We start from the raw sequence: 21,708 nt of genomic DNA on the forward strand, positions 1-21,708 counted from the left end.
TTTAGCAATCGATCTGCTAAATTTGAAATAACAATCGACTGTTATAAGTTGGGAATGTTTGTCGCGAGTTAATAATTAAAAATATTTTATTTATTTTACGAAAAATAAAGTTGTCAATAATAGAAAAAAATAACTTACCAGGATAGCTGCAGTCATGTTCGTCACTCCCATCGTCACATTCTTTTATGAAATTACATCGATGCGATTCGAGTATACATCTAGATACGTCGCAGGCGAATTCTCCAGGACTGCATCCTATAAAATCAATCAATTCATAACTTTCTAGTCGCCAAAATTATTATTAATTTTTTTTGAAAACAAAGAATACGAAGAAAAAAAAGTATTTAACATGTAATAAAAGTTCAATTTTATATACAATTCTATGTACAAAAATGCAATTGTGAGCAAGCATCATGAGCGTCAGATAACCTATACCTGGATGGGGACAACCAACTTCATCATCGCCATCATCGCAGTCCTTGACGCCGTCACATTTCTGTACAGAGCATATGTAACGACTTTCATCGCTGCAACGAACAGTGTCATCGGCGCGACATTTGCTTAATTTTACTTCTTTAACATCTTCCTCTTTTTTAATTTCCTTAGTTATTTCCTCATAAAATTTTGTGGTATCCTCGCTGACATCTATTGTTTCGATGATTAGGACAGTTGGAAGTAGCGTAGTAATATCGAAGCGGAGATTAGCAGGATGAATATAAATTATAAACATAAAGAGAGAAAATAAATATATATGAAAAGAATATCATATGTAATAATGGAGTTTATGTGATAAAATTAAAATTGAAAAATTAAAATTATAAAATTAAAATACGTAATCATTCTATCCTCTTGATAAAAGATTGATAAAAAAAAAAAAAGAAGAAAAACATGCAATAAAGTTAATTACAAATGAATATGTAATAATATAAGTGATCAATATGACGTTAATATTTTTATTACATTATTAGAAATATACAATTGTGTATATATTTACAAATGTCAGATGATGAGAATTTTTATCTATTATTACTTACGTGTCGTCGTTTCAGGGCAACCTTCTTCGTCAGAACCATCCTTACAGTTAGAAATCCCATCGCATCGCCATTCGACCGGCACGCATGTACCATCTTTACACTTTATCTCGGTCGATTGGTCGCATTCCGGTTCCTCTATCTCTTCTCCAGCTAATCGTGTGTGTTTCGTATGTGTATGGGTGTATATATGGGATCATCGGATGGATAAAATAATGCAACAAAAAAAAAATGTCAAAAAAGAAAAGAAAATTCGAACATGATGGAGAAAAACAAAATCTGATCGTAAACACTATCAAAGCGAGAAGTAGTACTTTACATGCAGATCAAGAGTGTGAAAAAAGAACTGATCGATTCTTCCAAATAATCGTATACTTCCAAATAATCATCCATCTTATTTTAAGAAGATTCTTTCGTTCCAGATAATCGATTTACAGATGATATAAAAGGAATTCGAAGTCTTCGAGGAGGAATCGATCATTTCCACGTCACTCGAATAATTTCAACTTGCCTTGGAATACTCTAAACGAGAATTCTTCTGGTCGAACTTGGACGTTGCCCAACGAATGTAAGTGCAGCTGTTGCTCTATGACGTTCCGCACTTCCATCTCATCCGTGAACGTCGAACCGATGTCTAGGGTAACTTGTGATGTGAAGCTGTCGGACGTTGGCCTGAACAGTAAAGAGAAATCGTTATCGTTCCATAAATACCTGCTGGTTGAATCATTTCAATTCGACATGTCAAGATATATTCTCCGTTTTCAAGGAAGATTGATATTTTTTTTTTTTTTTTTTTGGAACACTATCTTCTAAATATATACAATCATATTATACTCACGAAATTTTAATAACGTTGGCATGATGATTTTCATTAGGAATATAACGGTTCAACAACTCTTCCAAAGGTTGAGTTAGATTGCCACTTAGCTCTTTGTATTCTCTGCTATTCCTATCCACATATTCTCTTCTGAATGGTTCTCCAACCGTCAATGTTATTCTATAATATTCTGCAAGATCATAGCCAGAGGTTAGTAAAAGTTCCAATTAGATAAATGAAAATGAAATGCTAGTTGTCTACTTCTCTCTTCTTTGATTGGTACGAAGCTGTGCAACCGCGTATCAATGTCAGCGCTGCCCTCCATTTCTCCAGATCCAGCAAGATCTTCGTCGTCGGTGTTTCCAAAATTTGCTGATTCTCTTCGACCTTCAGCGGCATTTCCAACTTCATTGTCCTAATAACATCAATGATAGTTGTTAAATATTGGTATTTATTTATCATTGAAATTGAAAATTTAGATTAGATTACTGAAAACTGACCTCATCGGCTTCGACTTCGAATTCATCTGCAGTATCATGGGCTGGTTTTTCCAAATATTCGTCATCGTTGGTTGGAACGAGAGGATCGCTGTCCAACTCATTGTCCGCGTTGTTTTCTCCAGGTTCTGTTAAAATACAGCGATTTCAACAATAATATTAAAATTTATTGTTATAAGGAGTGGCAAAAATTACTTACCTGAAGTTTTAGTAGATGTAGTTGGATTAAAAAAATCTAAAAATCCTCTTCTTAACCTGTGAAGTATGGAGTCTTGTTGGCGTGTCTCGATCAAAGGTATCTCGTCTAAAGATTGCTTGCCATCTTGGTCAAACACTAAGTCGTCATTCTGTAAAAAAAGGAACTTACATATAATCTCATTCTTCGGAAATCTTCTTAAGCAAACATCCATAGACTCCAATAATTTTTTAATTAATGTAACAAACATCATTCTTTAATCTTAGAGGCGATTATAAATTATTAGCTTTGTTTGAAAAATTAATACATTAGCAATATACAGGATATCCTAACGAAACTAGATAGAAAATTAAAAAACGGATAAAGAAAAATTGAAATTTATTTAAAAAAAGAAACAGAACTATTCGTCAAAACTAAACTATATATAACTTAATAAACAAATCTTAATCGAATACTTTTGTATATTTTTTTAGCATCATCTTTAGAATCATCTTTACTCTGAACATCCTATATATAAACATATATGAATTACACATCATGAACATCTTTATAAATATTTATAAGATATCTTACTTAAAGTGTCCCATGTCAAAGTACTCTCCAGCTCTTTAAATGTTAAAAGATTGAAAAGAAAACGATATTATGAATAAACATACGAGTTTTAAAGAAAACGTGTTACAAACGAAGATATTTGGTACAGTCAACGTATGTAACGAGTCAAATCTATCGAGTGTATCTCGAATATCGACTATATCTCGAATATCGAAATGTATCGCGTAGTGTGCTCACGTGCGACTCATAAAGAACCAATTCTCACCTAAACACGCGATATAAATTCAGGATCGGCCGCCCATTCCGACCGGCCGTGATTCGGTGGCCAGGATTCGACATCGCGGGTCAACGACGTCTCCTCTTCTCAAGGAACAACACGATATACGTATACAGAGCGAGAAAAAAGAAAGATAGAACATTGGTTGAGATAAAGTATCGTTACGCGAGAAAACGACTGACGAGCTTATGCAACCCGGCACCCGTGTCGATATTACGACTACGAGGCGAATAACAAACTCGATGTTTCCCACGAATCTATACGTGACGAATCAAACGTCTTCCAATGTACGTAAGATTTCTTTTCTTTGATACTTTTGCATTTGGAAAGGTTTCATATTTTGAGTTATATTGAATGCCTTCGAATGTATCAAAATTCTTTAGATATCTATATTTGAAAAAATCCTTTTTTTTTGAAATATTAAATACCTTCGAATGTATTAGAATTCCTTTCTTCCTTTCTTTTGCATTTGGAAAAGATTTTTTGAATATTAAATGAATTTCTTTCTTTGGATACTTTTACATTTAAAAAAAGATTTTTCAGAATATTCTTTGTCTGATCTCTTATCTTTCTAAAATGATTTTTGTTGAAAAAAATTTGCAAACATTTCATTTAATAGTTTTTTTCTTTTTCTCTAAAGTACCTTTATTTTAGTACCTATTTTTTATATTTCAGTTTTGTGGAATATTTGATCGTTGAATTTATAATTTAAAAAATATTGGAAAATGTTAGGATAAAGCTGAAATATCATTTAATTACAAACTCCAAGAATCCATCATCATACATCAATAACAAATAAGAATTTTATCTATTATATTCACCAGAATTACTATAGAGAATCGTACGATTCCTTGCTGTTTCCATGTTTAGAACACGATGACTTGGAATTTATATTTAGGATAAAAACGAGCACTTGTGAGAAAGTAAAAGTTCGAAAAACATCTGGAGACAATTATCAGGACAATTCATGTTAGGAATCTAAAAATTGATCGAAAATAAAATAATTTCATATTTATTTTTAAATTTCTAATTTTATTAATCCCAATCTTAATTGCTTTATACATAAAAAAATATATATAAGATTATGTTTAAACACTCATAATTTTTCAGGCAATAATTTCCAAAAATTAAAATTCATTTCTTAAAAAATTTATTATATTATCAATTCGTTTCAAAGATAATATAGCTTTTTTTTAAATTGTCTCACATTTTATCGATCCCATTAACAAATAACTCGCGCACTAACCTCACTGCCATTCTCTTAACATCATGGCGCGACAACACGTGGCATCCGTTTTGTGGCGCCCAATCAGTGTTGAAAAGCATGATCCAGCAAAAACTGGCCATCTGGCGGATCTTGCTAATCGCGACTAATATCTCGGGTGTCGCGTTTCCTTGCGAACGAGATGATGTTTAACCACGTGACCGGAAGCGCATACGCCACTTCCTGTTCATAAACGATATCAAACTGATTTCTAATCGATTTCTAATGCTTTCATTTAATATGATAATATGAGAAATAATAACGAAACATAAGAAGGAATATTATTCGTAAACATCGAGATCGTCTACGATACATTTATTTTTTAATGTACAAGAGGAAATGAAACTTTGAGGTTCATTTAAGCGAAATTACCTAGATTAAGGATTCCACTTCCGCGTGCAAAACGATATACGCGTGGGTAGGGGCATCGATGTAACGTTACGTAACTGGAAACAAAAAATTTTATGGAGGATAATGACACGAATGACTCTTATTAATTCTTCAGTTAAAATTAGTTTCAAACTTTAGAGCGACTTGCAACTGTTTTTGGCGAATGAACGGTTTATTTTTGTAAATGATTGATGAATAGTTGGTAATATGTAACGAAACGTGAATCGTTTCAATCGATTGCATAAAATTGATAAGAAATCGTAAAAATATATTATTATTATTATTATTAGAAATAGATAAGCTACGAGATATATTATCTACCAATCAGGAACACGTAAGATTTGTCCTAGAGGAAATGAATATTTTTTCGTATTTTTACTTATTTAATTTTTCTTACAAGGCTGATGAAATTTATTTAATGGAATTTATGAGATCGTGAAAACTTAGATAAGACGATATCGTGAAATGTTTATTGATGATTAATGATAATCGAAATCGTATTCTATGTTAACAATTAAGATTTGTTGTTTCCTGTGATCTCGTTGTAATATCAATGGCGAAAGGAAATGTTCTACATGAAAAAAATTAAAAGGCTTACTTGTGATAACTGGAACAATTTTTTCGTGCAGCTTCTTCAACATTCTGCTTGAAAAACTTTAAATAAATGATTACATTCTTTCATTTCAATTTGTCGTGAAATTTTGTTTTGAGGTTATATCATTTGGCCTTTTTTTTTAAAAACAATAAATATCGGTTTATGTACATGTAAATTATAAGAATGAAAAAAACAGGATGGTTGAGTTTATCAAGATTTGTAAAGATAACTCGTAACATATTAAAGATTTTATTGTTAAAAATACTGATGTTAAAAACAAATTTCGTCAATTTTGTTATTTAACTTCTTCCTTTCTCTCTTTTTGAAATATCAATCGAAATGAATATCGATTCATTCTACACATGTAAATAATAAAAGTGGAAAAAGATGAATAAAACTTTGTTAAGATTTGTGAAGATAACTCGTGGCCATATTAAAAACACTACTGATATTAAAGAAACTTTGTCAATTGAGGTTATATATGTTTGGCGCCCTCTTCTTTTCTCTTTTTTCGACCTATGAATATCGATATATGCAAATAGTAAGAAAAATAGTGGAAAAAGATCTCCAAGCTTTGTCAAGACTTGTGAAGATAACTTATTACCATATTAGGAATAGCATTAAAAATTTATATGTAAGAAAAAAAAGTGAACACAGATTAAGATTATCGTACGAATGAAGAAGCTATTTAAGATTTTATGACGTACTTGAATCTCTACGATCAATTATAATTAAATAAATTCAATCATCCAATTAGGACTGATTTCTTTTGTTAAATTACTTAATTGAAAGAAGAAAGAAAGGAAAAAAGAAATGTACCATCTATTTTGAAAAATTTAGTCAAAAAATCGAAGAAAATGAAGTTAGGTCGATTAAGGCTCGTTTCCATGAGCAAAGAGAGCAAAGAATTAGAAAATGGAGAGGGTAGGAGACAAAACTTTGTTATTCCAACCAAGTTTTACACGGGATTCTCGAGCTAAGTCCACTCTATGATCCTTTCACGACAACTACGTGCTCATACTTCGACAAAACACCGGGCCCCTCACACTGTCCGAAATCCTTAAAATGCATGGGAAATACGTGTCGGCGCAGTTTAAGTGGCCAACGGGAAATTCGTCCTCGAAATTTCCACTGTGGCGAATATCGAACTTCGATCAATTTATCGACATCCTTGATCAATTTTCTTGCACCTTATCGTTGTCTTCTGATTAGCTGATCAGTTGTGAACGCTTTTTATTTATCATAATAAATAATAAAGTATACTTATATATTTTATTTGTCTGCTATCTAATAGAATTTAATAATATTAAATTCTATTAGATAGCAGATAAACATTATTCTTTATGATAATAACGATTATGAATATTATTTCTATCTTATTTACTTTATAAAAACAAAAATTTATTTTATTGAATAAAATAAAAATTCAATTCTAATTTCATATTAAAAAAAAATACTCTCAATCATCTACATTTTATTCGAAAATATCAATATATAAAGATCAATTATAAATTAAATAACATTACAAGATGAATTTCAAAAAACATTCAAATTTCAAAATCTCGAGAAAAAAGAAAAATGTTAATGCAAAAAGAGGTCGATCGACGAGGTACAGGAAAGAGAAAAGAGGGAGGTAGATACAGATAAACGGGGTCGTTAAACCTGGTGCAAAAATGAGTCCAGACCATGACTCACCGGAGAACTGGTCCCGAAAAAAATAAGTGAGCGCGTCTGCATATCGTTAAGCCAATGCCGTGCAGTTTGCACGCACGTGTTGATTGCATAACGCAAGAACGCTGTCTCTGATTCGATTCACTATTTGAAATTTTTGACTTTGAAATAGTAATATAGATTTTTTGATTTTGATCGCTTCTTCTTTAAATATATATATATATATCGAAACTGAGAAATAATAGATATTGGAAAAATAATTAAGCGATATTTTTAACGTGAGCTTAATTGTGAGGTTAAACGATATTGGACAGTATTTGGCAATTATAAATGATTCGTTCTTTTATGCGAGCCTTACGTCAAATGTAGATGTAATTCTATTATTTCGAATATGGATTCAAAAGTTGAATCTTGAAGTTCTAGGTCTTTTGGTTACTTTTGGATCATTGGATTTTAAATTAAATTTTACTGACTTTTAAAATGTCTTTGATATGTCTTTGATTTTTTCCACAAATCCTTTTAATTCCTAAATTCTTAGATATTTAAATTCGTAAATGATTCTTTGAATTAAAATTTTTAAGATGTCAAATTCAAACTTTGATGCACAACTTTCATTTACATTTATTTACCCTTTTATCTACACTTATTTATTTGATACATTCGTTTTGATACACAAGAGTCTAAACATAGAAGATATATATATATCGCACATCACACGGAAAAATCTTCTCTGATCATCAGGATCACTGTGTCTCTTCCTTCCAATCGCTCTCTTTCAAAGGTCAAGATTCAGCACGTATGGAGGAGAGCAAGAAATCCTCCAATTTAAGGGACTTTCAGGGGCTTCAACTTAACGAAAATATACGCGCTAGCGAGCTAGATGTCGCTGCAGTCAAGTACATCTTTCTCGAAGGGAGAAGGGCTACGAGGCCGATCGTCTTTTGTCTTAAGCCGCTCTATATTAATGTGAAGAACATGCCACGTCGAAGCAGGTTACTGTGAGAGGATGGCCGTGGACGGTTAGGCGTGGAAAAGAGGGCTGTCAGCACACAGAATACTAAACAGCGGCGAACCTGGGGCTGCATAGGTGGCGCTAGTCTCATTCGACCAAGCCTTTGCATTTTAACTGCCTTTCAAGCTCGAGGAAAGACCTCGTGCAGGTTTTTGACAGACATAGTAACTTTGGATAGATACTCTGTACACGTGTTTGTTGCGAAAGAAGCAGAATTATGATTTCTTGAAGGAAGACATATAGTATCAGATGTTAAGGTTAGTAACATTTATAACATAGTTAGCTTTTGAATAATATTTGAATTGAATTTTTGATCCCTTAAATGTGTTGAGTTATCGAAGCTACGGAATGATATAAAGTGATATTTAGAAATTTATATAAAAAATATTTGCATTTTTAAGAGTAGTTGTACTATTACTCATTTAGATTAGATTTTCCAACAATCACTACACACTATAATTGATATAAATATTTTGATATCTTTGAAAGATCAATTCTAGAAGTCTTTACAAATATGAAAATTTCTTTTAAGTTGAATTGACATTAAATTTGCATTAACAAAACGAAATGCAAACTTTAACTAACTGTTATTTTGACTTCTAGATGTTTCCATATTTTATAATGTGGAAACATATATAATATTTACAATAATATAATTAAATACTATTTTTGCGATATCCTCTTAATCTTTCTCTTCAAAGAAAATTCTATTATTGAGAGTAAAAGAATCCTAACCTCAAATTTCTCGTTTGCGATCGAATCAACTTGTGTCACGTGTTGATTCTCAGGCTGTAAACTGAACAAGAGGACGCGATAAGATCGAAAAAAAGAAACTAGAGATCATCTTATATGAACTTTCATATCTCCTGGAACGTGAAAAAGGCTACGGGCAATCCTCTTGGAAGGGTGAAATTGCGGAAATCGCACATTTCGACTTTCCGACAGAAACGTTCAAACCCTCGGGCTACGATCACTCACGCGTCGAAAACGTTCGAAAAACTGAACTATACTATCGTGAAAGAATTAAAGAGAATGAAGAAAAAAAGAGAAAAAAAAAATAATAGATACACTGTCGATACAGAATTTCAAACGAGCTTACTTCCTTCATTGACTCTTTCCATTCAACATGAAGATCAACGTGAAATTGGAGATAATCGTTGAATTAATTTCACAAAGAAATGCCGATAAAACGATATTCTCTTTAGGTTAGGTTTAACTGAAGTTTTTTCGATAAAGAGAAGTTAATATAATTTGATTATTTTAGATAATTATTTTACAAAAATGTTTTCATATGTATAGAAATAAATTAATGATATTTACTCTATATCTCTAATAGCAATATCATATAATATAGTGATATCTTAAAAAAATAATTATTTTTTAACAATTTAGGAGCAGAAATATATTGTGAAATTTGATACATCAATGGATTTAACATCTATGTTTTAAAAAAAAAAAGTGTGCTATTGTGAGTATTGTAAGTAAAAATTTAATATTCCTTCACTATCTTTTTGATCTACATCTATCTAAAAAAATTGAAGAAGAAAATATCCAAAAAAAATCATAGCTTTAATGAAAATTCCACAGATATATTATTTAATTAACAATACATTTATGTTCATCAATAATTTAAAAACTCTCTGAAGAAATCACAATATAACAGATTAAAACAAGATCTCTAAAGATCTACAAGAATATAAATATAATTACTTAGGTTATCATTCAAGAGCACTTATTCCTATCAACAATTTAAAGATTTTTTGAATAAATTATTATATCACCAAAAAAGAAACTTGTTACAGAGATCTCTATTCAAAAAAATAATCATATTTTTAATGACAAATACTAATATGGCTACTTAGGCTACTTAAGAGCTCACTTATCCTCATCAACAACTGAAAATACTCTTTACAAGGAAATTACAAAGATAAAAAAAAAACTGGATTCAAAGATGGAACAATATGTTTAAAAGTCTATCCAAAAAAATAATTACATCTTGAATGACAAAAAGTTACTAATAAAACTACTTAAGTTATTACTGAAGAGCTCACTTATCTTCATCAACAGCCTTTTGAGAAGGTTATAATGTCCTGACACAAAGGCAGAACTTGATTCAGAGAGATCGAACAGGGTCTCTAAAGTGCTACACAGGTTTGTTTTTACAGCAAACAAGGGAGATAGTGTGCACGCCTTCTAAACACGCCGCTTAACCACAGCTTTATCCTTCTCCTCGCCCCTGGATCTCGGCCACGACTCTCTCCCTCTCTTATTTTCACCCGGTATTCGCCCTTTGGATGTAATCTGAGGCGGTTCGACAAATTACGAGGCTCACTTAACGGCTCGTGTTTCCTGTCATCGCATTCTGAATCCAGATTCCTTCGTCTTTTACAATATCCTCGCTAATCCTTGGTTCACTATTACAAGACTGTTACGTTCAACAGGCTCGTTATTCATTGCCAATAATGTATTCCAACTGAGTTTGTATAGAATGAACAGTGTAACATGATCACTTTCGTAATGTATGAATCAAAATATCTTTCTTTTTTTTAGGTAATGATAGGTAATGATCAAGATAATGATACTTTTTTTTTTATATATATTATTGATCAAATGTATAAATAAATTACTAATGTATTCTATAATATCTAAAAAAATTTAAAAGTTAAGTTACCACAGAAAATTTTATGAAACGTTAATTAAAACGTAAAATAATTATTATTTTTAATCAGTATAAAATATCAATGAAAAAATCGATAATCAAAATATTATTCGAGGAATTTTAATTTCTCACGCATATCTTTTCTTTTTTTTATTTTCAATATCTTCAATTATGACTATTATAAAATCATTTAATAACAATAAATCGTAAATCGACATGATGTTGAATAGAAAGTTTCGTATTGACCTTCGAGAAATATGTTAATACCTTTTTTTCTCTTTCAGAAGACACAATAATTTTCAAATCTTAAATCGGAATTAATATCAGAGGAAGGCATTGAAGAACGACATCGGATGAGGCAACGATGAGTAAATACTAACGAATTCGGTTGGATGGCTCATTAATTTTCGATGAGAGTAGAGGAATCACATACGTGACATGCATGAACACATTTTTCACGCTTTTCTCCAAACACCAAGCGGTATTTTAATTCTCAATATTTTTTTGGCACGATTCTCTTTTATAACAATCAAATGAATTACCACTTTCCTTCTTTTCATATTTAATTCATCGTATAAATCTCTTTTTTAAAAAGGAGATACTTTAAATAGATAAATGTATTATTTTTATACACACAAAGATCTGATAAGAATATGAATAGAATATTAAATAAATATAAATATAAAATATAATACATTAATATTCAGAGTCTATACTATGACGAATATAAAATATTTATTATTTGCAAATATAAATGGTGAATTTTTAATATTTTTTTCGATATCCGCTAGTATATTAGCGGAATAAATGAGATAAAATAAAATTCATCATAAAATTTCTATATTATTCTATAAACTTCTTCTATAAATTTTCCATAAATAAATCCAAATGAAACTAATTATATCCAAAAAACATTATTCTAGTTAGTTCGATCAATTGATAATCGATCTTCCGTGAATCTCATCAAAATTATCAAGAATTCTTGTCACCTAACCAATCGAAATAGAATCTAAAAATAGCAGATAACTCCTAGTGAATTTAAATTAGGAGTAGAGATATCATTTTTTCCTGTTTTCGCAGGTGTTCGAAAAGGTGTTTTCTTTGAAAAATTGAAAGAGGCAAACCTTGTCCGCTGGAGGCTCTAATAATAAATCTAAGTATCTCCAAGAGAGTTAAATCTTTCGGTTCAATCCTCTGGGTTGATGTGTTAAATGGCGAAAATATTGGTTGATGTGTTAAAAAGGATTACCTGTATCGACCATCGAGAAGAAAAACATGAAGGTTACACGCCAAGAGATCATCCTGATGCGATTTACATGAAACGTTATTGATGTTATCTATAAGTAGTAGTTTCGAACGTCCATTAACTTCAGATGGTGTTTAGAAAAGGTTAAAAATATTCACTGAATAAAAATAGAATACACGTATAAATAGCAGTTTGATTGCAGTTCACATGTGATTGCTTGAACAAATCATTAAATCGTCATCTATAGAAATGAAATTGATTAATCAATTAAAAAATTTGAAACTTTCTGAATAATTATTTAATTGATTTTAAAAATTGTAAGTTTATTTCTGAAGAGTTGATTTATTAATTTTTCTATATTATTTTTTTTTTATATTAATTTATATTAATCAAAATATAAAAATCAAAATCTTTTTCCTGTTACAATAAATACAATAATATACAAATATTATTAGAACTATGATCTAAATTTTTCTTATTAAAGAAACTCGCGTTCTAAATCGTTCTTCACCGTGCAATTCATAATTTCATTTTTTTTTCAGCGATAAATGATGGAAGATCGGTTATGGCCTGATTTGGCGGAAAGGGAGGTGTATTTGTTCTGCGAGAGCAAACAATCCGTCTAGAGACCCATTTCCGTCTGATCGAAAATAGTCGCACGGAAAAAGGGTTGCGATGGAAAACCGCAACAATCGATTTTTTAGATTTACAAGAATAACGAGAGAATATTACGAAAATAAGACACAATTAGCAAAAATTCTAATTTAAGAGGGACAGGATGTAATGAAATGATAGGAAGACTAAAAAAACCACAAACATCTAAAAAGAAAAGTAAAATAATGATGAGGATAATCCACATCCTGTTGATATCAAATTTTACTATTGTTTCGGTTCAGAGTAACCGTTGGCCAAATTAGGACAATCCTGGATATCAAATATTTGTGGCTAAAAGCCGAAAATATTCCGTCCTAAATATTCACAATTGAGGAATCACGTTATCAAAACCCGAAAAAAATTAGTTTTTCCTTTTGAAACACGTGGTTAATAAGCCGACCAACCGTCCATGAAGCATATTCTTGGTGAAGTTGAATTCCATTTGCCGGAAGTCTGTCGGTTCCGCCACTCTTTTCATATAAAATCAGGCTTTTATTCCATCGAAAGCTGGAGAAAACGAAGAAAAAAGAAAAAAAGGGAGGAGGAAGGGAAAGAGAGAAACGAGGCTGAACTTTCGTTGAAATCCGATAGCAACGTCAAAGACAATGTTTTTCATTCTTGAAACACGCACAATTACATCAGAAATATAATTATAATCGATTGCGCAATCCGATCATCCTCGAGTCGAATGCCAGTGCACGCATGACTCGAATCGTTTATTTTCGAGCTTCGTTGCGTTTTGATAAGAAAAATGTACAATGATGTTTTTGAAAATCTCGTTCCTTCTTAGTAGAACTCGAGGTTTTCAGTTTTATGTGATTTTTTGTTTGTTAGAATGTAAGATTGATTTGTAATAATCAAAGCAATAATCAAAAAAATTTTTTTATTTATAGGATTTTTATAATAGAAAGAAAATTTTTCCTGAATTTTTAAATGAAAAGAAATTTATCAATTATATCGAAAGAAGGAGTATCAAGAGTTCAAGTTTTATTCATTGATGTTTCTGCATATATTTGTTTATTAAATGATCCTAATTCTGGTCAAAGGTCAAAAAAAATTTGAAATATTTATTACACTTTGGTTAGATTTGTTAAAATGATAAAAAATAATAAAACTGAAATGACTCTCTTATCACTTCTCTCATCAACTATATCGAATAAGATATATAAACATTTCATTGAAAACAAAAAAATAAATATCTCTAAATTCGTATTCAAAAAATTTCAAGGTATACATATTCGAACTTATAATAATGTTTCTATAATTTTGTTTACTGATTAATCAAACATGAAAATTCGATCTATAAATATAAATATTTATTATCGATTTATTAATTATGATTAGATTTTTTTTAATCACTTTTTAAGAATAAAATCAATTTTCATCAACCACATCAAACAAGAGAGCACCTAATTAAAAACAATAAAAGAACAAATATCACCAACCTTATTTCCTATTTCCAATCCTATTCATTCATCTGTTCAGAGAAATTTATCTTGAGTCAAAATTTAAATATTAACACGATATTTGATCGACTTCTTAAAGGGTAAATCAGTTTTTGAAATTGTATATCGTAATCAGCCTAAAAAAGAGTCTTCAACACTTCCAGTTCACGCCTATACGCCATCCTTGGCCTGGCATGACGTAAACCATACTTCAGGTTCGTTCAGCTGCGGAAAATAATTTTCGGATCATGTTTCCAAAACTATTTGGGGATTGAAGAAGCCTCTGTTGCGCTTTTATTTGATCTAAAATATAATAATGTTGATACATAACGCGAAATATTTTTGAAAAATTCTACGAAAACAAAAATGGTGTACAAAAATATCGATCAAGTCTTTATCGAGCTATATCGAGTGATCGAAGTTCACATTGAAGGAAACGAGACGGAGATAGGGATAAGCGAGCGATGTGACAGAGACGAAGCGATCTCACTTCGATTACCATGAATTTCAATCGTAACTAACAAATAGGACTCGATCGATATTTTTCTATATCGACTTTTCTTTTCTTCTCGATAGAATCGATCGTTAACAAGATGGCAACATATACATACCAGACTCTTATTTTATCGAGTGATTAAGAAGAAAATTCACAAGTCAAATGGATCTTGAGAAGAGAGAAAATGTAAAGAATTGAGTTATCTTGGTCTCGGATAGTGACGGCCGATTTATCGAAGAAGAAACGATTGACATTCAATATATTCGGTATCTCGAACGAGCAACGTGTATTTCTGGATAATGACTCACAGCCCGTTTCTCCGCCACGTGCTTTCTCCGTCCCATCGAGTCACGAATAAAAAGGAAACTGTTCTGCTCTTACTTGTCCCTGTTGTGTATACACACAGTGTGCCAAAAGTGAAGTCACCGCTTTATTGGATAACCGATTACCGCGTAAGTTTGAATCACCAAGATAAAAAGGTTATTCTCATCGTTTATTTCACTTTTATCGATCTTGCATCTATTTCCGATCGCTGGAATTATCGATGTGTCATCCGGTTGCTCGAAATCGGGAGAAATTACATTTTTTTTTCACGAAGTATTTCACGTAACTCGAAAGTATATGAGTTAGAGATGAAAATGTAAATTAAGAATGCTATTGGAAACTGAATTATGAAAGATCGATTGAGAGAATCTAGATGTAAATTATTTTTTATTATTTTTTGTTATTGAATAATGATGTTACTTAAAATTTTATATTACAAATCCGATTCAAAGTTAATAATTTTCACAGGTTTTTTGAAATCATGTCTTTCATTTTTTTATGCTCCAAGTTGAAATATTTTGAAATAAAAACTCAGTTTAATAACTGGTATACTCGATCATAACGTTGAAATGAAAATGAAAAAAATGAAATTCTTTTCTAACTTCTTAAAATTAGTAAAAATAGAATCTGGCCTATACTTTATTTTTGTTCTTAATTAAAATGTCAAACGAAACCATGTTAATCGATCTTTATTTATTTCTTCGCAATGACACATGCATTGTCATATTTTTATAGTAAATATAAAAAATGAACACGAAACAGTCCTCGAATAATTCTATTCAGTTCCTACTAGTATTAATATATCCATGAAATATTTTTAATAGATCTAGAAATCAAAATGAATTTAATAAAATTGATACACAAAAATATAAATAGGTTAATTACTTTAATTAAATACAACAAAGATAGAACTCTATTTCGTTTCATCTAATTCAAACTATTTATAATTTAATCAAAGACATACACACACACACATATATATGTTAGTTTTTTTCTTTTTTAATTATCTCAAATAAAAATAATAATAAAAAGAAAAAAACAATTTCTTCTGAAGAGATTAATGAACAAGTCTTAACTAATTTTTTTTATGTTCACTTCTACAATCGACTCTCCAAAGGTCGAGTGTATATAAATATCCATGTATATTATATATATATATACGATCAATATATCAAGTGTACGATTGTCACGAAAGAGAGATCTAAATCGATCTTCTCGCGATTCAAAAATTACAGATATGGCAAAAGAAAAAAAAAAAAATAAACACGGGAGAGAAGGAGAGTGAAATTTGAACAAGGAGAGGAGATCGAAATCGAAGAGACTCGTTATTGGGGAAAAGGCAGTGGCTTGTCGTCGAGCCGGATGCCGAGGTATAGAGGCGAGGATTTGTCGGTCGGATGTTAGACAATGGACTATTAGGGCAGTTTCGCGGTATAAGCTGCTGTGCAGCCTCTCTTGGTTGCGCGGGTGAGCCACAGCTGGACCTGGAGAAAAGAGGGTTGTCGAGAGTGCTTCGCGACACATTCTACCCCCTCCCATCCTTTTTTCTACCTATTTGCACCGTAGCTGCTTGGCTTTGTAAAGTCCCACGAATCTCTCTCTCTCTCTCTCTCTCTCTCTCTCTCTCTCTCTCTCTCTCTCTCTCTCTCTCTCTCTCTGTCTGTCTATTTGTCTCTCTTTCTCTGTGCTTCGAATTTGTTCTATATGCAAGTTTTCTACGAGGAATCGATGTTCTGTGAGATTGATAAAGTACGTGTACATATTTGGGGTAGAGAGTGGAGCAGAAAGTTGGAAATGGAGGATTGGTATTTTGGAGAATGGAAATCTGAGAGGAATGTTTTTGTAGATTATGAAAGTGGAGATATATATACGTGCTCGTTTTCTCTTTGAGACGTAATTCTGTGTAATTCTTTTGGTTGTTGGGTAATTACATAGACATGGAAGAATGAAAGAATGTTTTTCGGGTTTTCTTAAATTATGAATGAGTAGAATTTTGAATGTATCTGTTTGATCAAGATAATTTCAATATAATTCTTGTTTAATTTTTTAGATTTGGAATTTGGGAAGATTGGATTGTTTTGGATTATGGAATAGATGAAACTTTGAGAATAATGATTTTCTATAGATTGAAATATGTTTTAATAATACCATCATCTAATAAATATGTATGAAATATGACAGATGTAGACTTTGATGATCCAAATATTTTTGTTCTTTTTCTAATGATTAATTATATATAATAATGATAATTGATGGAATGAGTTACTTTTATAATTAATTATTGTGAAAAATGTAAAAGAACATAGAAAGGATGAAATATTTATACAATACATTCACAGAATTGAATCACTATATCAAAATTATAAAGATAAATACATTAAATATGACTGTTATCTCAAATTATTAATATTGCATATAAATATCGAATATTCTCCAAATGTCGAACTTATATTTTTAGAAACTTGTTTCCATTTGAAATTCATAAATTTAATAAACACGAATGATAAAGATCATAAACTTTTATTCAAGAAATTATAAAAATTTTATATGAATATTGTATTCGTGACAACTGATGTAACAAGATTTCGATACTTTCATATAATAAATCTTATCATAATAAATTTTTTTCGTTATGCGATCAGAATTGATTAGAATTGACAATAAGAGAAGATTTAATAAGTAAAATCGTATCAAATTATTTGGGATCAGAATCTTGAAATGTTTAAAAAAATTCGATAGATTTCATACTTGATCATTCTGTTTAAATTTTTTAAATATTTTCAATTCGATTTTGCCAAAAAAATCCTTCGATCATTTGGAATAAAACAAATTAAAAAAAAATATTCAAAATTCTTCGCACGATAGGATTTCGAGTATATAATATTTATGTCCAATTGAACTATCTATCTATTACCAATGATTAAAAGGTTTCTTCATGCTTCTCGTCAACGACTAATCGCATTATACGCTTGTCTGATCCCTGATACACTGAGATGTCTGCTTCAAAATTGTCTCTCCCTCTCTGGCATCTCGTCATCCAGTAATTAAGAGATGCAAACCATAAAAATTATTATAATTGAAGCGCGTCTCCGCACGAATACATGACTTCGAATATCGAAATGACGCATACCGGGTGTCTCAAATAAATATACACACGAACAAAGGATAAATAATATTCCGTATGCGAAAATGAATTTAGATAAAAATTTGATTATAAAAAATAGTCAAATACTCGTTCGCGTTCGAAGAATTTTTAAAAATAATTTTCTCGAAAACTCGTATAAATTCGATGCTTTAATCGTGTCCGATCAAAACAAGTAAAGAGTCGTTGATTAAAAATAATACTACCAATTCCTTAAAAGACACTTAGCAATTCCTTCATAGATAGCCATTCACAGGTTGAGAACCATTGCTTTCATGAAAAAAAAACATTATTCTTACTTTTCAATTCATCCTTTATCCACTTGAACCGCCTTGTATACCACGTATTCTTGCATACAGAGATCGCGACAGGATCGTCACACAAAAGACAAAGAGACGCACGCGTAAAAGCGATTTACTATCGTGTCTGCCATGGAAAAAATTGTCCACGACTTTTTTCGGCCAGTCGATCGGTCGCAAACTCGTGGATATCTATGTTGACGAGATACGAGAACTCTATTCACTTGTGGAAACGTTATGGCGAACCGACAATTGATGTTAATTAAACGGGTGTCTAGAAGAAGAGCATATAGTATAAGTTTATCAAAGCGAGTTTCTTCCGTAGAACAAGGACCACTGCGATATGCAAATACGTTTTGGCAAAGTTTCCACAATGTTACTCGATAATAGCAGCAAAGATCAGGAAAATTTTAATATTTGATATAGAATAGAGTTATAGAAGAATAAAGTTATAGAGTTAGAGAAGAATAAAGTTACTTCGATAATTTATCATTCAAAGTATGGAATAATAATTATAGTGCCAAGATTATACGAAGAACGAATCAACTACAATAGCTATAAATAAGTGTTGTTTAACAAGATATTATTTTTAACAAGATACTTTCAATAGGTTAGTGGTCAACTTTGCTCAGGAGTTATTCAGAAAAATAAAATGAATGATTAAAGTAGAAGTGAAAGAAAATGGTATGTATTTCAATTTTTATCACATCTTACTCGTTTATTAAAAAAAAAAAAATTATTTTATCTTGTGTATCTTGTGAAAAATTGATATACACTAATATTTAAAAACAGATTTTGAATTTTTATAATACTTAATTTTGCATCTGCAAAATTGATTTCAAATTAATTTATTATAAATCATTATTTATTTTCACTTGCTTGGAATGTATAATGGTACGAATTTTTACGAAATGGAACGTTCGTCCTTCTTTTAAAGATTTATTCAATTGACGCGTTGTCATTGCAAGGGAGAGTCAATGATGATCGCGCCATCTACGTTCGTTTCCCTTCACTTCGAATCCCGACATATTTTTGCAAACATCCTTTGAACGTTCTGAGTCATCGACGAATTCTTCACACCGCGTAGAGAACTCGATCCCTTCTGGACCAAGATCAAAGTGGATTTCTGCCACTTTTTACATCTTGTGAATCGTGTGATTATTGATCATAAAGTTGGACTTTATCTATTGTTCGAATAACGAATAATAAACGAAGAAAAAACATTTGAAAGATTTGTTCGTGAATAAATAATAATTTTGTTCTAAAGAAAATTACTCGGTATTTATAATGATTAACTAGAAAAATTTTTGCTTAAGATATAAATTAAAGTAATTAATAATATTAAATATAATGCATAGGTAATTACATTTGATCCGAACATAACCTAAATCTTATCTATTCAATGTAATTATATTAGGCGAAAATAAAAAATCGAATGATGATTTCGAATTGTTTCAAGCTTTATAATTTATTCATTGCAGGTTTGCTTTATTTTTTTTCAGCGCGCTATTTCATTTTTGGTAAAAATAAATATTTTTTGCCAGGGAACAGAATTAACTTAACCAAAATCGATTCGTCTAGACTAAATTTTAACTTGGTGATTATACGGAATGTTATCTCCAACAATTAGTATTTTAAAAATAGTATTTTAAAAATAAATAAAAGAATTTTAATTTAAAAATTTTTCAAAACACGATAATTAAAATTTCAATATTAGGAATAGACATCTGAAAAAAGTAGTACAAGGTTGAAATATTATCGCTTGTATTAACATTACATCCAAACTTAACCTATAACCTTTCATTAATTACAAGTTTTAAGAATCGCACAATATACATTAAAAAAACAATACACAAATGAATAGTATTTAATATTGTATAGTATATAATAATATTGAATTCAATTTCTTGAAAAAGATTTAAAAAAAAAAAAATTATATATGCTATCATTTGCATTCATATTCAGATTCAATTTTTAAAAAATTGATTCCTTCAAAAAAGAAAACTTCTCAACGGTATAATATATTTTGTTCTAACGTTAAGATTTTAGAAATGATTTGACAAAAAGAGAAGACAATTCCAACAGGATTATTGAACTTGCTAAATGACCAGAATCGACCATAAGCCACACGTGCCATGTGTTGCGATCTCGATTAGACCACACAAGCGAGACACGATAGAATTGAGCGTAACGAACCATACCAGACACTCGATTACCCTTCGTTCTTGACTTTGAGAACAGTGGCACGACAATAATCGAGACACACGAGTTAGAAAAGAGAGTCGACCGGTTTTACTTCCACTTATATCCTTCCATTTTAATTTTATCAGAAATTTTTATTCATTCCAAGAGAATAATATTTGACATTTATTTTCAGGTTTCACTTACAAACCATTACAATATGTTTATTTCAGTCTCGATCAAAGCAAAATTTTATTATCATCGTATGATGTCACGAAGGGCTGACGTAAGACACGAAACAGTCTTCGCAAATCGTGCCACACCAACAATATAAATAATAATATTTTCTTGGATCAAGACCTCTTTTAACTTTTCTTAATAAATCATTGACTTCTCAAATGTGCTTGCAAATGCGTTCATTTATACAATTATTAAAATACAAGAATCAAAGAATTCCATACGTATGAGAAAGATTAAAAATGTACATGTACAGGGTGAGTTGCAAAACGTCAGTTTATATTATTAATTGAAAAATTTTTTAACGATACAAATGAGAATTTTAAATTTATCTTCGATCTTTTGTAATAAATAAATCTGTAATTTTTTACACAGATCCAGAATTCAAGAATATATATTTTTCCATCTGTAACCAAAAAATTTAAGAACTCAAAAATTAGATTAGAAAAAATTCTTTCACGAAAGATCTGTAAGTAAAATTTATTACGAATAATACATAATTTTTTTTCACTATTAACACAAAATTAATATAAGATCTTAATGATTCCAAATTTTTCTAAAAATTGATCTAATTTTTTTTTTTTCTTTTCTAGCAAACGAATATATCCCAATTTCTCTCTCTCCCCCCCCCTCTCTCCCTCCATAATAATTCATAGAGTGAGCATCTAAGAGAGGATGAAACATTCCCGTTCAATTAATTTCTACACGGAATTCCTTGACACG

At 30.5% G+C, this 21,708-nt stretch overlaps 1 protein-coding gene and 3 long non-coding RNA genes across 4 annotated transcripts in view; 2 read left to right on the top strand and 2 right to left on the bottom strand.

Moving 5' to 3' along the window:
• Positions 1–21,708, bottom strand: part of trol (terribly reduced optic lobes) — a 154,505-nt gene that overhangs the window by 98,611 nt on the left and 34,186 nt on the right. Inside the window, exons 2-9 of the mRNA XM_086905912.1 lie at positions 2,545–2,692; positions 2,349–2,473; positions 2,110–2,263; positions 1,870–2,038; positions 1,543–1,703; positions 1,035–1,184; positions 436–645; positions 139–255 (exon numbers count right to left, since the gene is read on the bottom strand). Of these exons, the coding sequence (XP_086762038.1) occupies positions 139–255; positions 436–645; positions 1,035–1,184; positions 1,543–1,703; positions 1,870–2,038; positions 2,110–2,263; positions 2,349–2,473; positions 2,545–2,692 (1,234 nt within the window). The remainder of the gene's footprint in view (positions 1–138; positions 256–435; positions 646–1,034; positions 1,185–1,542; positions 1,704–1,869; positions 2,039–2,109; positions 2,264–2,348; positions 2,474–2,544; positions 2,693–21,708) is intronic.
• On the top strand, positions 3,299–4,393 carry LOC116414475 (uncharacterized). Its single transcript, XR_015291497.1, has 2 exons — positions 3,299–3,657; positions 4,046–4,393. It is a non-coding gene; the product is annotated as an uncharacterized LOC116414475 (long non-coding RNA).
• LOC147657887 (uncharacterized) lies at positions 4,382–14,681 on the bottom strand. Its single transcript, XR_015291499.1, has 3 exons — positions 14,307–14,681; positions 5,007–5,080; positions 4,382–4,817 (listed from the first exon to the last, which is right to left on the bottom strand). It is a non-coding gene; the product is annotated as an uncharacterized LOC147657887 (long non-coding RNA).
• LOC147657888 (uncharacterized) lies at positions 14,088–17,747 on the top strand. Its single transcript, XR_015291498.1, has 4 exons — positions 14,088–14,407; positions 14,471–15,254; positions 16,362–16,496; positions 17,177–17,747. It is a non-coding gene; the product is annotated as an uncharacterized LOC147657888 (long non-coding RNA).

This window comes from Apis florea, unplaced genomic scaffold (genome assembly GCF_048593485.1).
Source record: "Apis florea isolate Af1SG1 unplaced genomic scaffold, ASM4859348v1 contig_2492_pilon, whole genome shotgun sequence".
NCBI lineage: Eukaryota > Metazoa > Arthropoda > Insecta > Hymenoptera > Apidae > Apis > Apis florea.